This window comes from Amia ocellicauda, chromosome 23 (genome assembly GCF_036373705.1).
Source record: "Amia ocellicauda isolate fAmiCal2 chromosome 23, fAmiCal2.hap1, whole genome shotgun sequence".
Taxonomy (NCBI): domain Eukaryota; kingdom Metazoa; phylum Chordata; class Actinopteri; order Amiiformes; family Amiidae; genus Amia; species Amia ocellicauda.
Genome location: NC_089872.1, coordinates 14,980,229 through 15,000,214, shown reverse-complemented (window position 1 = coordinate 15,000,214; position 19,986 = coordinate 14,980,229). Strand labels below are relative to the sequence as shown.

Below are 19,986 nucleotides of genomic sequence, written 5' to 3'. Positions count from 1 at the left end.
TGAGTTGACACCTCTCTTTTAATTACAGTTGTATGCAAATTGAGTTTTATATTAGCCTTTGTCTGACATGCACATAAAAGTTGTGTTTCGTGCATTATCATCCAATATTTACATACTAATAGTATTTGTATTGTTAATTTTAAAGGTTATAAACATATTTCAATTACATATTATACCCCCACTGGTGATAGTAAAATAGTGATATTAATGGTAATTATAAAAACAATATTTATATTGTAGTAAATTACTGCATAACATGGTGTATATAAATGTGTACTACATGGTAACTTGATTAAATGGCTGAAGCATTAGCTTAGCATTATTTTCTGTTTTTAATCAGTTGTACCGTTTTCAATTGCAAGTACAGATACACACTGCGCATCCCCAGGGCTTCATCCTTTGGGATTGCAACCAACAGGTCTCGGCGTCGCTCCTATTATATCCCTGTCCTTGTTTTTCTCCGAGGAGGAGGCAGATATTTCAAAATGTACATTTGAGTATTGACCTCGCTACTGTTATGCGATAACACATCAATCATCTCTATTCTCCTCAATTGCTATTGTTAGGTGCATTGAACGACTTGCAAATACGCATCACATCATTGTGTAATTGCTTTTGCAAAGAGGAAGCCGGGGATACTACAGCCAGGTAGGTCATTTTAATAGTTATCTGTCTCTATGGGCTGATTTGACAGACACATAATCATGGACTACTCAGTGTTAATGTAGATGGAGTAGTCCTAGACTAGTGCTAATCAAGCTCTGTGCATGCAGCCCTATACCTAACTTCTAAAAATCAAAACTATAACCATTTTCATTATTAGATTTGTGCTCAGTGTGGATGCTTCTACATTGCTAAAGTTGCTTGCTGTTTCAGGTTTACAATAATGCTTCTTGATGTGTGCAACTTCCATCCCAGTGCTCCTCCTCCCCCTCGGGTCCGAGCCAATGTTGCAGAAAGAGTTACTACTAGTACATAACAGCGTTGCTGAAATCGGTATGGCTGCTGCTGCTGCTGTCGGGGGTTTGGCTGTGTTGCATTTCTTCTCCAAATGCTAAACCCCATCTCTATTTCGTTGTGTATAAAAAAAAAAACAACACCAACAAATCTTGCTACCAGAGGATCGGGCAAATCTGTTTTTCTTGACACCCCCGTCTCCCAAGAGCAGAAAGGATTTACTCGTTTCCCCCAGCGGTATGCTGTAGGAGCCGCGGCGGCGGGAGGGGAAGCTGTTGCCAGCCGCAGCACACAAATCCAGCCCGGTGTTTCGGCCTAGCGCAGGGTGACCCTTCTGGAAGAGAGGTAAGCGGGGTTATTTTTGGTGAGACTGTTGCGTGTTTGGGGGGGGTCAGTGTCTGGTATTTGCCGTCCTGTCAGTATACATTGTTGTAATCTGACAGGGGTTTTCTGGGTCTGTCTGGAGTGATGTTTTGCCGCACCAGTTTAAACCAATCTGCGCACAAAAATAGCCACAGTGTAGCAGGATTGGTGTTTGAAACTGAATTACAGTATTTGTGTGCCTTTGCTTTGGGTCATATATACTACAATAGGGGGATGCAAACACAAGAGGATATATAGTATCCGTTATCGTGGCGGAGATAACCGAGAAACTGTTGCTTTTGTGATGTGGGGATACCTCCAGCAAACAATTATCGTCTTACGAGTATGGTATTACCCTTACTAAAATGGGATCATATCCTAAATATCATTTCTTAAAAAGTGATCGATGCTGCAGAGGCTTCATTTAAGGGTATATCTTCACCCCTCAGGCTAAATCATTCTGCAATATCACATTTAACATTTCAATATATTTCTTCTCACTGACTCCTAAAAAAACAATAAGACCGATTATACTGGAACTTGTAGACCCTTCATCTCTACGTCATTTTATTATTTTGTATTACTTTCATTTGGGTCAGGCTATTCAATTCCATTTAGAAATAAAATAATAATGACGCCCGAGTACTATTTTGTCTTGCGGAGTTCAAGTTGTGGTGTTACAAGATCAACTTAATCAGAAACCGCATTTTTACATGTAATTAACCGGCACCAGGGGGTGGGCTTGTTGATGGATCAATTATGAAATGTCCTCTTCATCAGTGGCTTAGGAAATATAGATATGTGTCACATTCATTTGAAGTGTGATGGAAATGAAATGAAAAGGACTATATCACAACTTCAATCTATAAACGAAAGCAGCTTTGCAATATGTAACAGGATATACAGGTACATTAGGTTTTCATGTGTCTCCTAAATATTTCACAACGTTAGAGGATTGTATTATGCAGAGTCTCCAGAGAGTTGCAGTTAAATTGTCCAAAATGTGTTTTAAAGGCACCACTTTATTTATTGCAGTCTAACATAATATATTGCTTTATTTGACTATGGTTGCCAATACATGCTTTTTCAAGGTCATGAGTTTTAGGTATGAATCAGGAAAAAGATGCATGTTTTTCGTTTTTTAGGAATATTTTGCAGAACTCCCACTGTAGGACCCATGTGTGTCTGTATGACAGATAGGTACAATTTCTGTTGTAGGTTTCTTGGGTAATACTGATCTCTTCAGAATACACAGTGCAGTCAATAATAAAGTGAATGTTTGTTTTATTTTGGTAAGTATATCGTTACGAATCACAAATGGGTGTTGTTGCTTATTAATAAGTTTGGTATGACATAAGATATAGTTCCTTGTAAAGGGTGTGTCTTGTGAAAACAGTAGGAAAAAGCTTTCATTCATGAGCACCAGTGAAAAAGGGAAAAGGTGCTTTGTATAAAAGATTGAGTCTGAGTCAAACAGAAACCCTACACTAAATAAAAAGGATGTGAACCTTTTAGTGCAAGTGCAGATGTCAATTGCAGCAAACATCTCCACACATCAGGCAAGGCCAGTACTTTTTTGTTTCACTTAGTTGTTCAATGCACCAGAGAGAGCTTTCAAAATATATTCTGATACCTTTTTATTGAAATCAAGGCTCTGGATGTCGTTTCGATTGCTCTGTGACTTTGAACCACTTAACCTCCAGTTTGAATTTACAAATCATGAGTGGGTTCACCCTTTAATACACATATTTGAAAAAGAAGAAGTGACACATATGATTTGCTGCCCTTACAATTTGATATAAGGTGGTATAAATCAGTAACATATGGTCGGTTTGACTTCTCCTAAAACATCTTTCACCCCGAAACACATCTGATGGTATCTTCTCACATTTAGATTCAATATTTTATTTCTAAAACGAATGGAGTCAACTTTACCTTTACTATGGTAATATGCTTAATATGCTTCTTCTAGTGTGCTGCATTGATCAAGAAGTATTTCCTTTTCCTTTTGCTATGACCTACCTAGTCTTTCCTCGACTGAGATTTGGGATTCTCTGAAACATACTTGGAATATTTTCCTTGAAAGGAAATTACTTGTTTTGCATTGTCCTGTCATTCTCAATGTGAAAATATATTAATGTAATATCCTTCACTACAGCTATTGCTAAATTAAATGACTCCGCTCATTCTGTTATACAGTGCTGCATTTATACTCAAATATGTTTTGTGTAAAATGGGTCACAATTTGAATACACCACAGCATAAAACAACAGGAATATTTTGTACTGAGGAAAGAAGGAACTCTTAACACAGAGCTGGAATAAATCTACCTCAATGTAAGAGCAGGGCTAGAGACATTTCAGAACATACCCTAAGCAAAATGCTTGTCGATCTTGGCAGGTTTAGATGTGTGTGAATTCAGATGTGGCCTGATCTTCTGTGTCCCGGGGTCCTGTAGTATATCCACAATACAACTTTTAAATGTGTTCCCTTTTCACTTCAGACCTTAGTATTGTTGAATATGAAGACGGTTATATTATTCACATGATCTGTTGTGCAGTCAATTGCTGACATAAGACCAATGTAAAAATGCTCCACAATATTAAACATGACATGCATTTTAATTAAATTAATTATTGTATTTGGAAAAGGAGACAATTTAATTTTAAGCCTATGACTTGAGCCTCTTCATGTTTCGGATGTAGTTTTGTATGGTCCAAAGATAAAGGATGTTGAGCGTAACTAAGAGCCGCTAAAGCGTTGACATTTTGGCACCATTTATTCTGACACATTTGGAACAGTTAATATCCCATTGCTTATCACCATTTCAAATCAATACTTAAATATTTTTGTGTAATGAAAGATTGCTGCCAAAGCCAGGGACATAAAGCAGCGTGCTCCAGCATTAACTAGCCATTTTTATAGTACTGAGAGTACATAACTTGGAAGAAGCGTAGCAAAGTACTTGTAGAAACATGTAATGCCACCTCTAAAAGCCTCCTGCACACATAAAAAGCTCGACCTGAATGTTATTGCTCAACTTATTTTAATTTTGGATAGGATACTAATTCTCCAAAGCCCTGTGAATGAAATGTACACAATCACAGTTTAAATTTAAAATTTAGACTCTGATACTTAAATACAATTATATATGCTAGCCAAAAAAGCATTGCAGACCCGTAATATGACTACTGTACATACATGGTGTCTAAAAACCTACAGACCACTGATCAAAGTATGCCTTGTGGAGAGTGAAAAAACACAAAACTGAAGCCATTACACTTTTTTTTTTTTTTTTAGCTAAGGAAGCAGACGTTCAAGATGAAATTCCTAAAGTGAACAGCAGAAAGCTATTTCAAAAGTGATCTATTTCCTATTTCATGCCTTTGTTTTGTATTATTTTTTTAAACATAAAAATAGAGTTTAGCTCAGCACTGATTGAATTTCTGGAATCTTCACCTTTCTTGGAGCCTACAAGGATTGTTAAAGCCCTATCTAAAATGCTAAGCATTTGTGTCAGCTGTTTTCCCCTTTCCTAAACAATAAAAGTGCTTTCATTTAATTTAATTGCCAAATGTATGTTTAGTTTCCATTAGAAATCCTTCTGGAAACTATGGACATATGAGTCTGGGCAGATGTAACCTCTGTTTTTTTGCCTTAGAATGGTCCTGTGATGGGATTCTGGATTTCACCAGCAGGGAAAACATTTGTCCATCATGAGAAGAAGCCACTCTGCTGGGAACTACAACAGGTGTGTGTGTGTGTGTGTGTGTGTGTGTGTGTTGGGGTGTGTGGGGTATGTGGGGTGGGTGTGTGTGTGTGTGTGTGGGGTGTGTGTGTGTGTGTGGGGTGTGTGTGTGTGTGTGTGTGTGGGGGGTGTGTGTTGGGGTGTGTGGGGTATGTGGGGTGGGTGTGTGTGTGTGTGTGGGGTGTGTGTGTGTGTGTGGGGTGTGTGTGTGTGTGTGGGGGGTGTGTGGGGGGTGTGTGGGTGGGTGGGTGGGCGGGATTGAAAAGGGAAAAGAGCTTCTCTATTTACAAGACTGAGAAGTCAAACAGAAACCCACCAACCAAACCAAAAGGATGTGAACATTTTCACAGTACAGCAATTTTGATATGTAGATTGCTGTATAAAAAGTGCTGGATATTTAATTTGATCTTATTTTGACTACATTTGCTTCCTCAGTTAAGCAGGTGTCAGAGCCTGCAGCTTGTAAAACCTGAATGGGACTTAAATAGGTATAAAATGGAAGTGTAATTTCCATCCCTGGTAAGCGTAGAATGACCCCTTTATATGCCATTTAAAATAAGTTTGAATATAATCAAAGAACTTGTATTTGCAAGACCAATTCTTCCACTATTGCTTTCGTCAAAAACAGTATTACTGTATGTGTTTATTTTTTTAACTTCATTCTTGGATTGTGCATACACATTTTGTGCACTATCAAAGCTCACTGGCAATTAACCATTATTGTAACTCAGCCGCCCACCACAAGAAAACATGTTTTTCTTTTTTCTTTCTGTTTTTAACCAGTTGAATTGCATATGCCAGGAGGCTTTTTCTCAGGAGGTTAAAACGATGAACGGATGATAATAAAATAGGATAAACAAATTGAACATGTTTCGTTATTCAAATTAATGGGGGAGCCTGTTTTCATCCATTGTTTTCTTGTGAGAAATAAAATCCACAAAATAACCATCAGTCGCTCTGTGACATTCAATATCATATCCTCCTCCATCGCTCGTATATTCCAGGTCGCTAAGATCCTGCTTGAATTTCTGCTGTGTTTTTTTTCTGAAATATATTTTGCCTATTGTCTGGGTACCATTGTTATAAGGTTTGTCATTGGTTGAGATTTCATGCCATTCACTTTTTATTAGAACACTTTTAATAAGCTTAGCTTTGCAAGTCTACTGGGTTAACTAAGTTGGAGTAGGCATAGTGGCAGGGCGTTGGATTGGTTTGTTTATTCTTTGGCTTATGTTAGGGGTCATATTGTTAGCCAGAGTTTGGGGTTTTGCGAGTCATATTTCCTGTCATCCTTTACTTATTGCATTATGTTGGTGTTTACAGGTTTACCTGAGATTTGATCTGCATTTTAAGACCCTTCAAAGCAGTAACTCTGTTTTGTGTTGACTAAAAAATATAAAACACTTACTACCGTGCTTCCTTTTCCCCACCCACTTCACCTGCATGCATTTCTGTTGACAAGTTTCCTAAAAGATATATAAATGATAGAATGGTGACACTAAACCATGTGAAACTGCGGCAGAATATGAATTAATATTTTGAGCCTGCACTGTAGTACGCTGGAGTATGTCATGGTTCTGATGATGTTAGAGGGATGCTGTTGTGCACGCTCTAGTAAATCCTTGGTCTTTTCATGTTGGTTAATAAGTCTGATTAGGTTCCTGGGCTAGAAGGGCTGGTATTGAGCTGACAGTGCATGAGATTGCAGCTCCAGTGCACCGTGTTGCTGTGTAAAGTTCGGATAAGAGTGTAAATATTGAATCATAACATTGTGACTTTGCTGCTTAATCCAAGGCAATGTTTTGGAGTCGCTCTTCAAGTTTTTACCCTGGACCCGGCATCAACCAAAGAGAGGCCGGGGGGGAGGAGCTAGAGAACCCTTGATTTTAGAATCTGTGTTTTTTCAGCAGCCCTTAAATTGTTGTCTAAGTTTAGAAGCAATCATGAGCACGGAATTAGAAATCCAGAGGCATCTTTCGTCAATTATTAATGCTCGGATGCAGTTTGCATTGCACTACGGATCGGGCTGGAATAGAGGAAAGACCACGTGGATGGTACAAGGCTCCTTAGAAATTCAAAGTTCATAAAATCGGGATAAAGGATCTGTCCTATTGTTTGTAAAATAATGACAAGATCAGTGCTTGTGCATTGCTGCTCTTAACAGCAAGGTTTGAGTGCATAAATCCTCTGTATTACCCCACCACTCTTTAGGAGCTTTAAGGTTTTATAGTCCATTTCCTCTTTCTTAGCAATACTTCAGCATTTATGGCATTCAACTATGGTCAGTGCAAAAAATAAAATGTACTGCAACATTTACCTCAAGAGCTATTGTATTCAAAATATTATCTTTCAACAGTGCTCCAAATAGCAACCATTTTAGTCGTGTGTGTGTGTAATTCTTCCATTGCCCCCTAATTATCTGTGGACTCTGTCAACGTGCTTCTTTTCATACTTCAAACTCTCTCTATCACTGTAGCTTTGCAGTGCAAAGGTCTGGAGTAAGAATGACACCTCCAAAGCCCATGGAAACAGGGTGGGGTGGGGGATGAGTTTCTGTGATTAGATTCAGTCTAAGAGATAGTTTCAGGTGAAGAGTTGGCTGGAATGTGGGTGGTGGTGCTGTTGATAATGTAGTTTTGTTTTCACTGGGCATGCACCTTTATAAGAACAAATTTGAATGCCAAATATAAATGCATCAAAATAAGTCTGTAAATGCAGCAACAACCAAAAGAAGTAAATAAGGGATCCGTTTACCATTCATGTGTCATTTCTTTCCTTTAAATAATTAATTCAATTCCTTTTGTCTCATTACATTTAAGTTGGAGAACTTGTTTCGCTTCACACATTTTTACTGCATGAATGCTTAAACAATCCCTTCAACTGATGAGAAGTGTCTCTGTTGTACAAGTCAAGAATGCTCACCCTGTTTCCGATTCATACTTCAATTGATTCTATAATTTGTTATGGTAATGAATTACATACGTGTGTGTATTTGTGTCTATATGACAAAATAAATGACCTGCTCCTTCCAGTTTTTCACATTTCCTGTTCTGCTGTTTTCCTTGTTCCTTCCTCATGGTGTTGGAAGTTGTATAGTATACTGTCATGAGAGATTTTATATTGGGAAGGATAACAGTATACTTAAAATATAATTTACAAATAAATGAACATCCCTTTCAGTTTCTTAAATCCACAGTGAGTCCGGTGTCTGTTAAAAGAATTAACTGCCTCTGTAAAAATCTAAAAATATTTAGTGAAGTTAAGAGTTTTTCATGTTTTGAAGTTTGTCAAGTACCAATTATTGTAAGTGCATATTCAATTTCAGACCTATTTCTGTATGATGAGTCAACCTCCCATCGGCCTTTACACACATTCATTGCTTTGCATCGCTTTGCTTGTCTTTGTGCCAAATCAAGAACAACTGGTTATGGTTGGGGTAGAGCTTAACGTAGAGTAGGCACAGACACGGTTCCCTCAGTAGACCTTTTTTGGCTTTGTGCCACTCGTTTGCCACACACAGTAGACAGAAAACATAATTTGCATAGTTTCAAATATGTACTTTAAAATAGCAACTCAATATGTTGGTTAGATTGATGTTTTTTCTCATTCTGTAGCTTTACTGTGGACAATAAGAAGGATGTATGTTGTGGCATGAATAAATCAAATTTGAGTCTCCTATGAAGTATTTGATTGCTGGAAACAGCCAGCGGCAGATAAATATTCATAGAGAAATATAAAGAAGCATTTGTAGGCTGGTATTCCCTTAATTTGATTTACAGTAAGTGTGTGCTACCATGTCTCCTGATATGTTTTTGATAGGTATCAGATCTCTGATTATTTTTGCTTCAATTAAAGTGTTTTCTCACCTGATTGGCAATTCTTAATTATCATTCCTATAACACAAGACATTGAAGTCTAACGCTAGTTTGCAGCAAGCTATGTATGTGACTGTTTCCTGCTTAAGTACATCCTACCTCTGCATATATATCAGGAAACCCAGGTGTGCAGTAGGTTTCATAGGCTATTATTTTTGTTATCTATGTACTAATGCAGTGTCGAAATGAGATTGTATTCTATTCTGACAAAAAACAACGAGACACTCCGAACATCTAGATGAGGCAGTAGTTGTTAGTTGGGATTTATGTAATTGACACTGGCATTTCTTTCCACAGGTATGAAGTCGATGATGTGAATGGTGCTTGCCTCTGCTTTTAAATAAAGATGAGTGAGGTCCAGGCCACAGTGGAATTCTCTGTGGAGCTCCACAAATTCTACAACGTGGATCTCTTCCAAAGAGGGTGAGTGACAGGATCTGTTTAAATGTCTCGCTTGTATGATCTCACACTTCACAGCAGGACTGTGTCCCTGTGGTAATTTAAATGGTGAACTTTTTCATTTGGGAATGAGCCCAATATCATGGATGTCTCAAACCCTTAATTAAATTAGAGGAATTAAATTACATTCACAAAGTAAGTTAATTGTGACGTAAGTCTTGTGCAATGTATACCAAGGAAATGTCACAAATGTGCAATGTCACAAATGTGCAATGTCACCGTGTCTTGAACCCTACTTGATTTCTGAGAAATCCAAAGTTTGCAGATACACAGTATGTCATAAATGAAAGCCACTGCAAGAAACCTGAGCATGAGCACTATGTTAAACCTCTAAATAAACAAAATAATCCTGAAACCCATATGCCGTCCTCATGTTTAGATATTGATATTTACTCTTCTGCTACAATGTATTTAATTAGATCTGAGATGTAGTTTTTCACGATCAGAATACAGTTTTACAGCTGCAATATGTCAGCACGCTCTTCATTTTACCACTTTTGAAAAATGCAATTGGCATGCAAATGTAAGCTGATATGATTATTTCCATGGTAGATATCTCGGAATGTATGTAAAAGTGCATTTGATTTTCTTGCTGTAACAGATTGGAATTTCTGACTTTGGCATTTCTCAGTCTCTGTAGCATTTCATACACATTAGGCTGCTTTTTGCTCATTGGATCGGTTTCAAGTTTATATTGCTTTCAAGATGAAGATGATTTCATCAGGAACTTTATCCATTTTCCATTATGTGTAATGAAATCATCCTCTGTTCACTGGAAAGTCTCTATTTCCTTAAAGTGGGAGGACTGCCTGAAGAAGACTCAAAACCAAGTTGCTCAAAATGAACACTAGGCAGTAGAAATCTCAGCTGTTAGTTTGGCCTTATGATGAATCATGTATAATTCTCAAAACAGTAGGATTATGTACTTCTATAAATCTATTCTATATTCCAAGTGATTCTGATTTTTCTCTCCTCCTCCTTTTTTGTTTTTAATAAGCAGCCTTAAACTTTGACAATTCAGTGGGTGTCCTCATAAATAAAAATATAAAATGCAAAGAGCCTGTTTTCTTTCAGAATGTCCTTTATTGTGGAGGAGATACAGCAATATACATTGAAACAGTCTTGTGTGAGTGTTTAGTAGACAGATACTGCAAAACACTATGTTCCCAAGCCCTTCTCTTTGATATCACTTTCAAATTCTATTCTAGGTTCTTGCAAAGGTGGCATAACTTTTGGTAGATTTTAAAACTAATTAATCATGTTTCTCAGTCCTGAAAAGCATGCCAAAGTTTAACCTAAAGTCATGCTTCAAACATAAGTTACTTTCTTCCTTAATATAAAATATACAATCTAAATGTTTGACATTCTTTCCCCCAACAAACCCACATAATTTGCTAAAATAATATATATTGATTTAATTCTGGATGTGGTCAGCTTTGTACATATTTCCCCATTTATTTTTTAATTTGTGTCCTACTGAAGTAAATGGTTGTCTCTGGAATGAGTTTATATTTCTCATAGGATTTCAAAGTGCGTGAGGATCTTAGCAGGAGCTAGAGAAGCTATTAAACTGCAGGCGAGATCTTCTGTCAGAACAGTGCCCCCCTGCAACTCTCTATTGATCTGTTATTCAAATACGATCATGGATTTCTGTGTGGGTGAGAGAGTGTGCTCAGTGTCAGGGAACACGAATGCTAGAACTGTCCTGAGGCATCAAAGAAATGGTAACCTAAATTACATTGTATTTGACTAACAACTCATATGTTGCAAATTTAATTTGAAGACCAGTTTGCAGCCTATCACAAATGGGAATTGCTCTGACTCTCTTGTAGAGTATCAAGCTTGCCCTGTTCAGCCTAGATGAAGCTTATAGCAGACGCGAAAAGAAAAGGAAGAAAAGGGAAAGACACAATCCTAGCGCTACCTCCTTTACCAAGCTTCATTTCTTGGAGTGCCTTTTGTTATTTTGACAAGCTTTATATTTATTTGAAAATGCTGTCAGTGTGAACTATTTGAAGCCTGCTGAAGATCAACGTTTGTGAAGTCAGCTGGTCAGTGTGGTGGCTTGGCAGTGTAGTTGTTGAGGCAGATGTTTTGCACATTTTTAAAGCATAGAAAACTACTCTCAATTGTGATATTTTTAAATAGTATGTATTCATTGTTGTTGAAACTAAAGATATAGCACAGAGGTGGCCAAGCCTGGTTCTGGAGGGTTACAGGGCCTACAAGTTTTTGATTGATCCAGATTGTTTACTGCTTAATTGAGTCAAATGTGGGTCTTAATTATGCACAAGTGTTCAAGGTATCCAGTGATTTAGAGACAACTGTAAATCCTGCAGGATTGTGGCCCCATATATAACATTTACCATTGTTTGTCTGGATGGAGCATAGGCTAAGTTCTTTAAGGTATGCAGGAAATCCCAAATACAAAATGAATGGGATTCAAGCTGTGCATAGTGCTTCAGTGGTGAAAATGGCACTGTCTGGACTATAGACTTACAGTTTGATTCATAGCAACATAGTGCTGAAAATAGGTTGTGAATAGTGGTTAACTCTATATGAAGTAACCCTTCCCTTTCACTTCTGTTTATATAAGACAATGGCTTTGGTGTCAGTAACTGATTATCACAATGGCAGGAGTTTAATTGTAGTTTGCAAACCATGCATGTCGCACTTTTCAGTGATTGAACATTATAACTTTTTTACAATATATATATATATATATATATATATATATATATATATATATATATATATGGTATATGGTTCATATGTTGTTCTTTGTTCAGTGGACACAGATCATTCCCTGCCTCACTACAAATTTGCTAGCTATGGATCCTAGATTCAACACAATGGCACAGACACACATCTAACCTAGACTGCTATGGATAAAGGTGGAGACCCTAAATTATAAACCTAATCAATGTCTCGGCTAATCATATTGTCGGCGTTATTGACAGTTGACAAATGCCTGTAGACTCTGGATGTCTGAAACTTTAGTAACAAGGTAAAAACTTTGTATGTCACACAATATAATTATATACAGTTACTGTAATGTCTATAAATAAACAATAGGGATACAGTGTACTCTATTTGGGTAATTTAATTCCTTGTGTATGGTGTTCTGTGTTTTGCTTTTTGTTGTTTCTGGTTTTCCTCCCAATGAGCACATACTGTTGCAACTTGTGAAGACCTTTAATTTTCTTCATTTCAATGCTTATACCATGGACCCAAAATAAATAAAATGAGATTGAATCAGAAAGCATAAGTCTAGCGGTTTCTCTCACTAACCCTGACACAATCCTTAAGGAAGTGTGAAGGTAAGAGACCTACCAACCAACACAGAAACAATAAAAACTGTATGAGAAATCGGCTCTGTTTCTTTGAAATGAAAAACAGTCGAATGTTTAAAATGTTACCAGAAAATGATACAAACAAAAGCAAAGGGAAAAACAACAACAAAGAAACAAAATAATATTAAAGAAACATGTATTTGTACTATACTAGAATCGTAATACAATATTTTTGTTTGATATTGCCTGATGTAGACTATTTTTATATTTCAGACTTCAGTTTGTTTGGTTAATTTGTTCCTATGGACATGAATGCTCGCAATGAAGAGTCTGAATTGATGAATATATGCAACTAGCCTCCAATTAAAATGGAATATAATGGGCACTGATGTATTCTACTACTAAAGATTTACATTGTTTACATCCAGTGACATCCAGTGATTCTAGTCTTGGTTTGCCTAGGATTCGGCTCCTTACGCGGCTCAAAATATTGGAACTAAATTATTATTATTTAGTTCATATTCCAGGCCAGGTCAGGTTTTTTTTATATATATAAATGCTTTCTGTTTTTATATGTCACATAAAATTAAGAATGGAAAATAAAATTATGTATGTAGAGGGGAACCCTGCTCCTTAAAACAGTGAATGTGTAGTCAGTGATGTATCGATACATGAGAATGTCTAATGTCTAAACTGTTCTGGATTTGCTTCAGAGTAAATATGAAGCCTGTCTTTACGTAAGAAGATTCCACCTGCTGTTGTACCACATCTTAAGTGCACAATGGCATGCCCAATCCAGTTAATGCTGCAATCAAGAAACATTGCCTATTAGCTCCATCGCAGGGATTCATTGGCTGCTTAATGGAATTTGTCAGGCGATGATTTTGGAGTTTGACTGAAAGCAGTCTTGGCGAATGGATTGAAACTCGGGTGAGCAGATTGAGACAATGGATTTGCATTGCATGGCCGGGCATGTCTTTTAGTCTCATTGAGTTAACACCCCGCCCAACAATACAAAACTGAATTAGGCCCTCACTTGACCTGTTCAAAGCCTCTGTTAGTATTACAGATATCTGAAATGCAGCAGGCTGACGGTGAAGGGAAACATTTCTTCAGCCTCATAATGTGTACAGTTGGGCACATAAGCACAAGAGCAAGCTCATTTCGATGTGGAAGTTAGGTTTGGTTTTAACACATTACAGACAAAATCAGCCTGACATTTAGAGCAGAGAAATATGATGAAAGCCACACTGTAAGGATTGGATTTCAGAGAATTGTACTTAAAACTGATTAATCAAAGTATGCTGTCGAAACATTAAATGCATAGAAGACCAGGATTCAAGTCCAGACTTGTTCAGCCCATTATTTCTTTCAGGTCAGCCACCTTGCTCCTTTTCTAAATGTCAAATTTACAGACCACAGGTGTTCGTCAGCGGTGGTTGCAGAATGCTGTGAGGATGTATGGTAAGCAGTCTGTGGCGAGTTGTCCTACACTATTGTAAATTTAACCTTTACATAACTAAAGCAGAAGAGCACTCATCTATTATATGAGTCCATTCGCCCACCCAATTGTCATGTGGATTTATTTCAAATTAAATTCTTAAGTTACTATCAAAGCTACATACCAAATCAAAGGAATAATCAAACGTATCAAATGAACAAAATTAGTAGTGTCTCTCTTCCTAGCTCTTTTAAATTAATTTTAATTGAAAATTCTGTGGCTTTGGAATTAATTTGTTTTCTGAATGACTATCCGTATTCCTGTAGTATTATTATTAGTGTGCATTTGTTCATTATGTAGGTTCCTCTGGTGGAATACTAATCATGAAATTGAAAACCTTTCAACTTGAAAAATTAAAATCCAATAGTGCTCACTCCAAATTGGGACAGAAACCATAAATGACAATGTGTGTAAAGCTAGAAAGAAAATGTATATATTGTCACTTCCATAATTAAAAATGGGTGATTTGCATATTTAAAAGATAAAGCTGCAGCCAGGTCAGTATTGTCAGGCCAGAAATTGTCTAAACTAGAACGATCTGTGTCCTGCAGTAATAGCCAGTTTTACAGATTGTGATGATTCGTTGGTTATGAGAGCTGATGTTGAGTGGTCTTGTGAAGGAACAAATTATTAGCTTGTGATGTCAAACTGCTGTAAAATGGGGAATGGGATAAAACTGAAATTGACTCAGTTTTGAGGGATTTTTCTTGTAATACATGCTGGGTGAAGCTTCATGCTGCATATTTTCATTTAATCTGAACCACTTTCAGAGCATTCATACTGGCCTTGTCCTTCTGTGAAATTTCAGTGCATTTTCGTGTCGCTGTTAATTCATGTTTCGTCATCTTTTTCTTCGTAAAGACCTTGGACTGAATCGGGACATGTTCACAAAAGCAAGTTGTTTTATTCCTTGCTAATTTGCGGTCAAAGCCAAGCCATAATGTAATATGGTTAATTGAATAATTTTTCAGGGAGGTCAAGGACAAATGCCAGAGGTTTCTACGAAGGAGATCTCATTAAAAATATTATATTCAAGTTTTGTTTACTTGTTAAAACGCACTGCTGTTGATGTGGAAACTCCTCAGTTGTTCAGCATGGTTTCCACAGAGCGTTGTATGTTTTGCTTGTGTTAATAAGTAGCTGACAACAAGGATTTTAAGCTGCTGTTCATGGCCTGTGCTTTTGTGTTTCACAGCCTATGATGGTTAAGTGCTCAATTAAACACGAGTGTGTGAAAGACAACAATGCAGCTTTTGTTGGCTGGAAGTAAAGCCCTACCTGCATCACAGAATGACCAGTCTGACACGTTTCTCAATCCCAACCATTGCCTGGGAGTCTGGGTGGGAGGAATGCGTCTGGACCCTCTAGGAGGTTGAAATCCATTACAAACAGGAAGTCAACAACGAATTCATGGAATAGAGTACTTTTACGTAAATAAAACCTAAGGCTTACTTCAGCACTGTTAGCAACTAAAATGTCTCAAAAAGCTGTAAATATGTGACAAACAGGACAGTCAAAAACAGAAGCAACATACAAGCATGGGGCGATAAAGTAAATGTTCTGACATGTTTGCGTGCAGAGTGGAGATGTTCTTTTAATAATGCTTGAGCTACAAGTTTCATCTTCCACCCAAGAGCAGAGGTTCCCTTTTTTAAACTTCCTTATTCCAAAGCCAAGACAGTCTGCTTCTATATCAAAATGACCACAGAGGAGATGTGCAGTAAGCTTTTACAGTTAATGTTGTTCTAGCTGAAAGCCAAAGCTTCTTACTTTTACTTCTTAATCCTATGGTTAAAAAACTCCACTTAAATTTATGGAGATATTTGGATTAAAATTAAGCAATGCCTTTCAGGTGTCTAGAAAACATAACTATTAGGCATATTTCTACAGATTGAAACTGTAAGGGATGCTCATTGCTTAACAGTAAGCACATGTTTATGTTTTGTTTATGTATCACAACACTGTTGTCAATCTAGTGCCCACCAGCTGTTCGTTACGTAGAACTTCATCAGCTGTATTATGCAGGGTGCTTCCTCCTATTGTAACTTTGTACGTGGGTGTCACAGGCTGCTTACAAGATGAAAAACAGCTGTCCTTGAAAAGGTGATCCGCTTTTCCAAAACAGTTAATTTCTCAACAGGATCTGAAGCAGCTTAAGAGGAAATAAAAAGTGTCCCGGATTCCTCTTCTGGTGTGTGCATGTTGCAAGTGTAATTTCCTGCGATGATAAGGCACTAGTGAATGAAAACGGAGAAATCCTTGATAGAATTCCTGCTTGCATTTCTGCTTTCTGTGGTGATAGTGGTTAGTAGTGAGAGGGGAGGTCTCCAATGGTTAAAAATCTATTTTTTGTACTCCTTTTACCAAAAACACTTGACTTCTCCTGCCACTATACAGGTACATGTCAGTATGTATCTTATAAACTGGGCCGAGTGTGGGGAAAAATGGACCACCACTGTTTCCAGAACCTGCTTAGACTGGCATCACATTTCGGCTGAACCAAAGCTAGCCCTTTCTGACTAAGGTGAAAAAGTGGCAATGAAGTGTATGATTGTGAATAATACCAGCAATAAGCTTTAATACAACCTTGCAGATTCCCCAGGAGATAAGCTATGTTTAGGCCATATTTAAGCTATCGCAATGTTTACAGTTTTAAAATGTATCTTACAGCATACACAGTCCCCCACCCTGTGTCGAGTTACTGCTCCTTATTATACTGGCCAAAATCTGCCAAACTAAGTTAGTGCCATGATTGTTTGGTGTGCCTTCATTGGCAGCTGCAGAACTCTTTGGATTGGAACACAAACCTCCTTTTATTCTAATTTGATGAGCATGGAAAAGAAAACATGACAGTTGATAAGAGTTTCACGAGACTGTTCTTCATTCGCAGTGTGATGCCGTTTTATCACCAGGGTGTTTGCAAACACTGTAAATAGACAAATCTGCAGAATCCACTTAACCTGATTGCGCCACTCGTTATTTGGTTTTCATACGCTTCCACCAGTAAGGCCGGGAGAAATGTAATGATGGTCCTCCAGCTATTTTGCTGATTCAAAGTCTTGTTTTTTTCTCTCTCTCTTTATAGGTCAGAGGTAGGATATAGTACTACATTTAGTTGAATATCTGTATGCAGTTTTTAGTGAAACTCGGAAGTCTTTTGCTATTCAACGTCCAATTCTGGATATTGAAACGTACCCTTTTTATGAATGAGTGGTTAATTTTTATTCAATCTTAAATCTCTCAATATAAATGCATGCTTCTCAACAAAATGCCTGACGATCTTGTTCAATGTGACTCCTGATGCTTAAATGACCTTAGTATCTAAAGGATTTAAGGTTAATTTAGTGAATAATTGTATTCTTCAATCTTGGTGTATTACCAAGCCTTATTTATTGAGTGTCAGCTGTTTTGTCATTGTCAGCATAACTGCATTTCATTTGCCCTTGCCTTTTATTATTTTATTTTGTACTTCTGGCACTTTTAGTCATGGACATTCACTATGCTTTATTACCCAGTGCTTTTTCTTCTTCTATTTTGTACAAATGGAGATTAATGGTTATGAACACATATAGAGAACAGTCTTTATAGAATATAATAGAATATCTTAATAAAAAATAAATAATCCTTTAGAAAAATAAAAGCTTTGTAGATTAGACACTTAAGAATGGTCATGTTATTGCTGTTGAAGTAGTAACAGGAGACCAAATGGTATGAAAATGTATTGCACTTCAGACTGCAATGGCTCTAGATTCTTCATATTATATTTCCCACACTTTTCAGGCTGATAAGTGCAGTTGTCAAGGTAGATCAATCCAAGGTCATTCAGCCCATAGAAACATTTATTGCTTGAAGTGGGAAACTTTCTCATCAATGATATATTTGAATTCGGTCTGGTAGCAGCAACTGCCTGTACTGTTTACCTCTTCAACACTTGGAAAATGGATAGTCTGTCTCAGTGCCATATCCACGCTCGAATTAATTGCACACCAGACAAAGATTGTGCTGCAGAAGCAGATATTGTGACCTATAAATAAACTGTTGTAATAGTTTTAAGGGGGGAATTCAAATTATAGATCTGTTTTCATAGAGGATATCGGATGACTAGGAAACAAGGCCTGTATAACCTGGATTTTACTTGCTTTTTTGGCACTACTAGAATGATAAACTCTATAACACTGACTACTACAATGATATCTGTGAAAACAATTAGAAATCCAAAATATATTATTTGTCAGCTTTTTTGTTCATCCACTTTTCTTTCCAGCAAGACGAGATAAGACGGAGCATGTCTTCAGTTGTTTTGGATGAACATTATTCAGAAGTGGATTGTGCTGAACTTCCATGATAGCTTTTTCATCTTGTTTCCCTCAGTCAACACACAATACATGTGCAGACATATCACTGTGGTTAAGGCTATCATGCATACATACAGAACCGATTTATATAATTCATTATAGTTTTAATTACTGTCCCAGGTTCAACTTAAACCTAAGGATCTTATTTAAAAAATAGGTAAAAATCAGCACTCCAGTACTTTCCCTTCCTCAATTCTGAAAGTGTTCGTTTTCTGGGGTTGGTAGAAGCGCAAATGTATACATATTGTCACACAGACTATGACAATATGATGACAAATAATGAAATGTGGTTGTAAAATTAAATGTATTGTTTTTATAACCAAATGATTTGTCTTTACAGGTTTTACCAGATTCGCTCCACATTGAAAGTGCCCCCCCGAGTTCCTCACAAGCTGGAGACCAGTCTGCTGCGCACGGCAGGTCAGCAACCCAGTAGTTATTTACAGGAATAAGTAAACTGTAACCAGATTTGCAACTATTGTGGATTGGTTCTTACCTCCCCCCCCCACCCCAAAAAAAAAAAAAACCAACAATCATATTTATATATTTTCCATTTATAGTTCTCAGATAACTTACTCCTACATGTTTAGTTTAGTTTAGCTGCTGTTTCTGTCCTGTAATATTCATTGAGATTAGAGTTACTCGAATTACTGCAACACTAATTTTCATGAATATGGCTTAAGTCTACATAATTTATTTCCACTATGGTTTGTAATTCTTCTATTTCTGTTGTGATGGTTTTATGCTTCAGTTCCTTTGGAAATGTTTTATTTCCTCCAGATGCATGTACTTTCTCTGAATATTTTTCCTTAATTGGAAATTCATTGTATTAACCAAATTGTAGACGACATATTCAGAGACTGTAATATCTCTGGATTGTGCAGATAAACTCCTAATGTGTGGGTGAAATGCTGTAGAGTTTCTAAATTGCTTCTGTGCTGCAAAGCCTTTCTGATTGGTTGCTATTACGTCTCCTTCATGTTCCGAGAGCTGTCTGGCCTTAGTGTGTTGCCTTTACTGTATGAGAACATAACATGAACTGAGAGAATTATGGGACAAAATAAATATAAAAAGAATGAAAACCAGGTTGACTTAATCCTCGCCTTGATCTCTGGTTCTCAGTATAGAATGTCAGTTTATGACGTGAATGACATCAGCATCTAGCCTACAGTGCCCCCCCCCCCCCAGCCCACCATCACCCTGTCCTGTGACATCCTAAGGCATGGGTTTGGACTTTGTTACTTGAGAGAAGAGCAACACCTACTGGTCCACCAACACCACTGCAAGCAGCAATGTGATTTTCCATGAATGCATACCCCCGAATACTTGAACAGGCCCAGTTTTGCGTAGTTTTTGGGATCTGATGAGATCAGGCTTCGGTACGAGCTACAGGAGCAGCTGCAAGACCTTCTACATCTGCTCCCTGACATTTCTG

General features: G+C 37.3%; 1 protein-coding gene across 7 annotated transcripts in view; it reads left to right on the top strand.

Moving 5' to 3' along the window:
* Window positions 1–968: 968 nt before the first annotated feature.
* The window catches only part of fam135a (family with sequence similarity 135 member A), a 34,498-nt gene continuing 15,480 nt past the window's right edge, over window positions 969–19,986 (top strand). For 5 of the 7 annotated variants that reach the window (XM_066696599.1, XM_066696597.1, XM_066696598.1 and 2 more), the window contains exons 1-4: window positions 969–1,302; window positions 4,982–5,071; window positions 9,241–9,366; window positions 18,892–18,971. In XM_066696599.1, coding sequence (XP_066552696.1) covers window positions 9,290–9,366; window positions 18,892–18,971 — 157 coding nt within the window. In that variant the 5' untranslated portion in view covers window positions 969–1,302; window positions 4,982–5,071; window positions 9,241–9,289. The remainder of the gene's footprint in view (window positions 1,303–4,981; window positions 5,072–9,240; window positions 9,367–18,891; window positions 18,972–19,986) is intronic. The other 2 variants (XM_066696596.1, XM_066696594.1) reach the window with 2 other exon arrangements.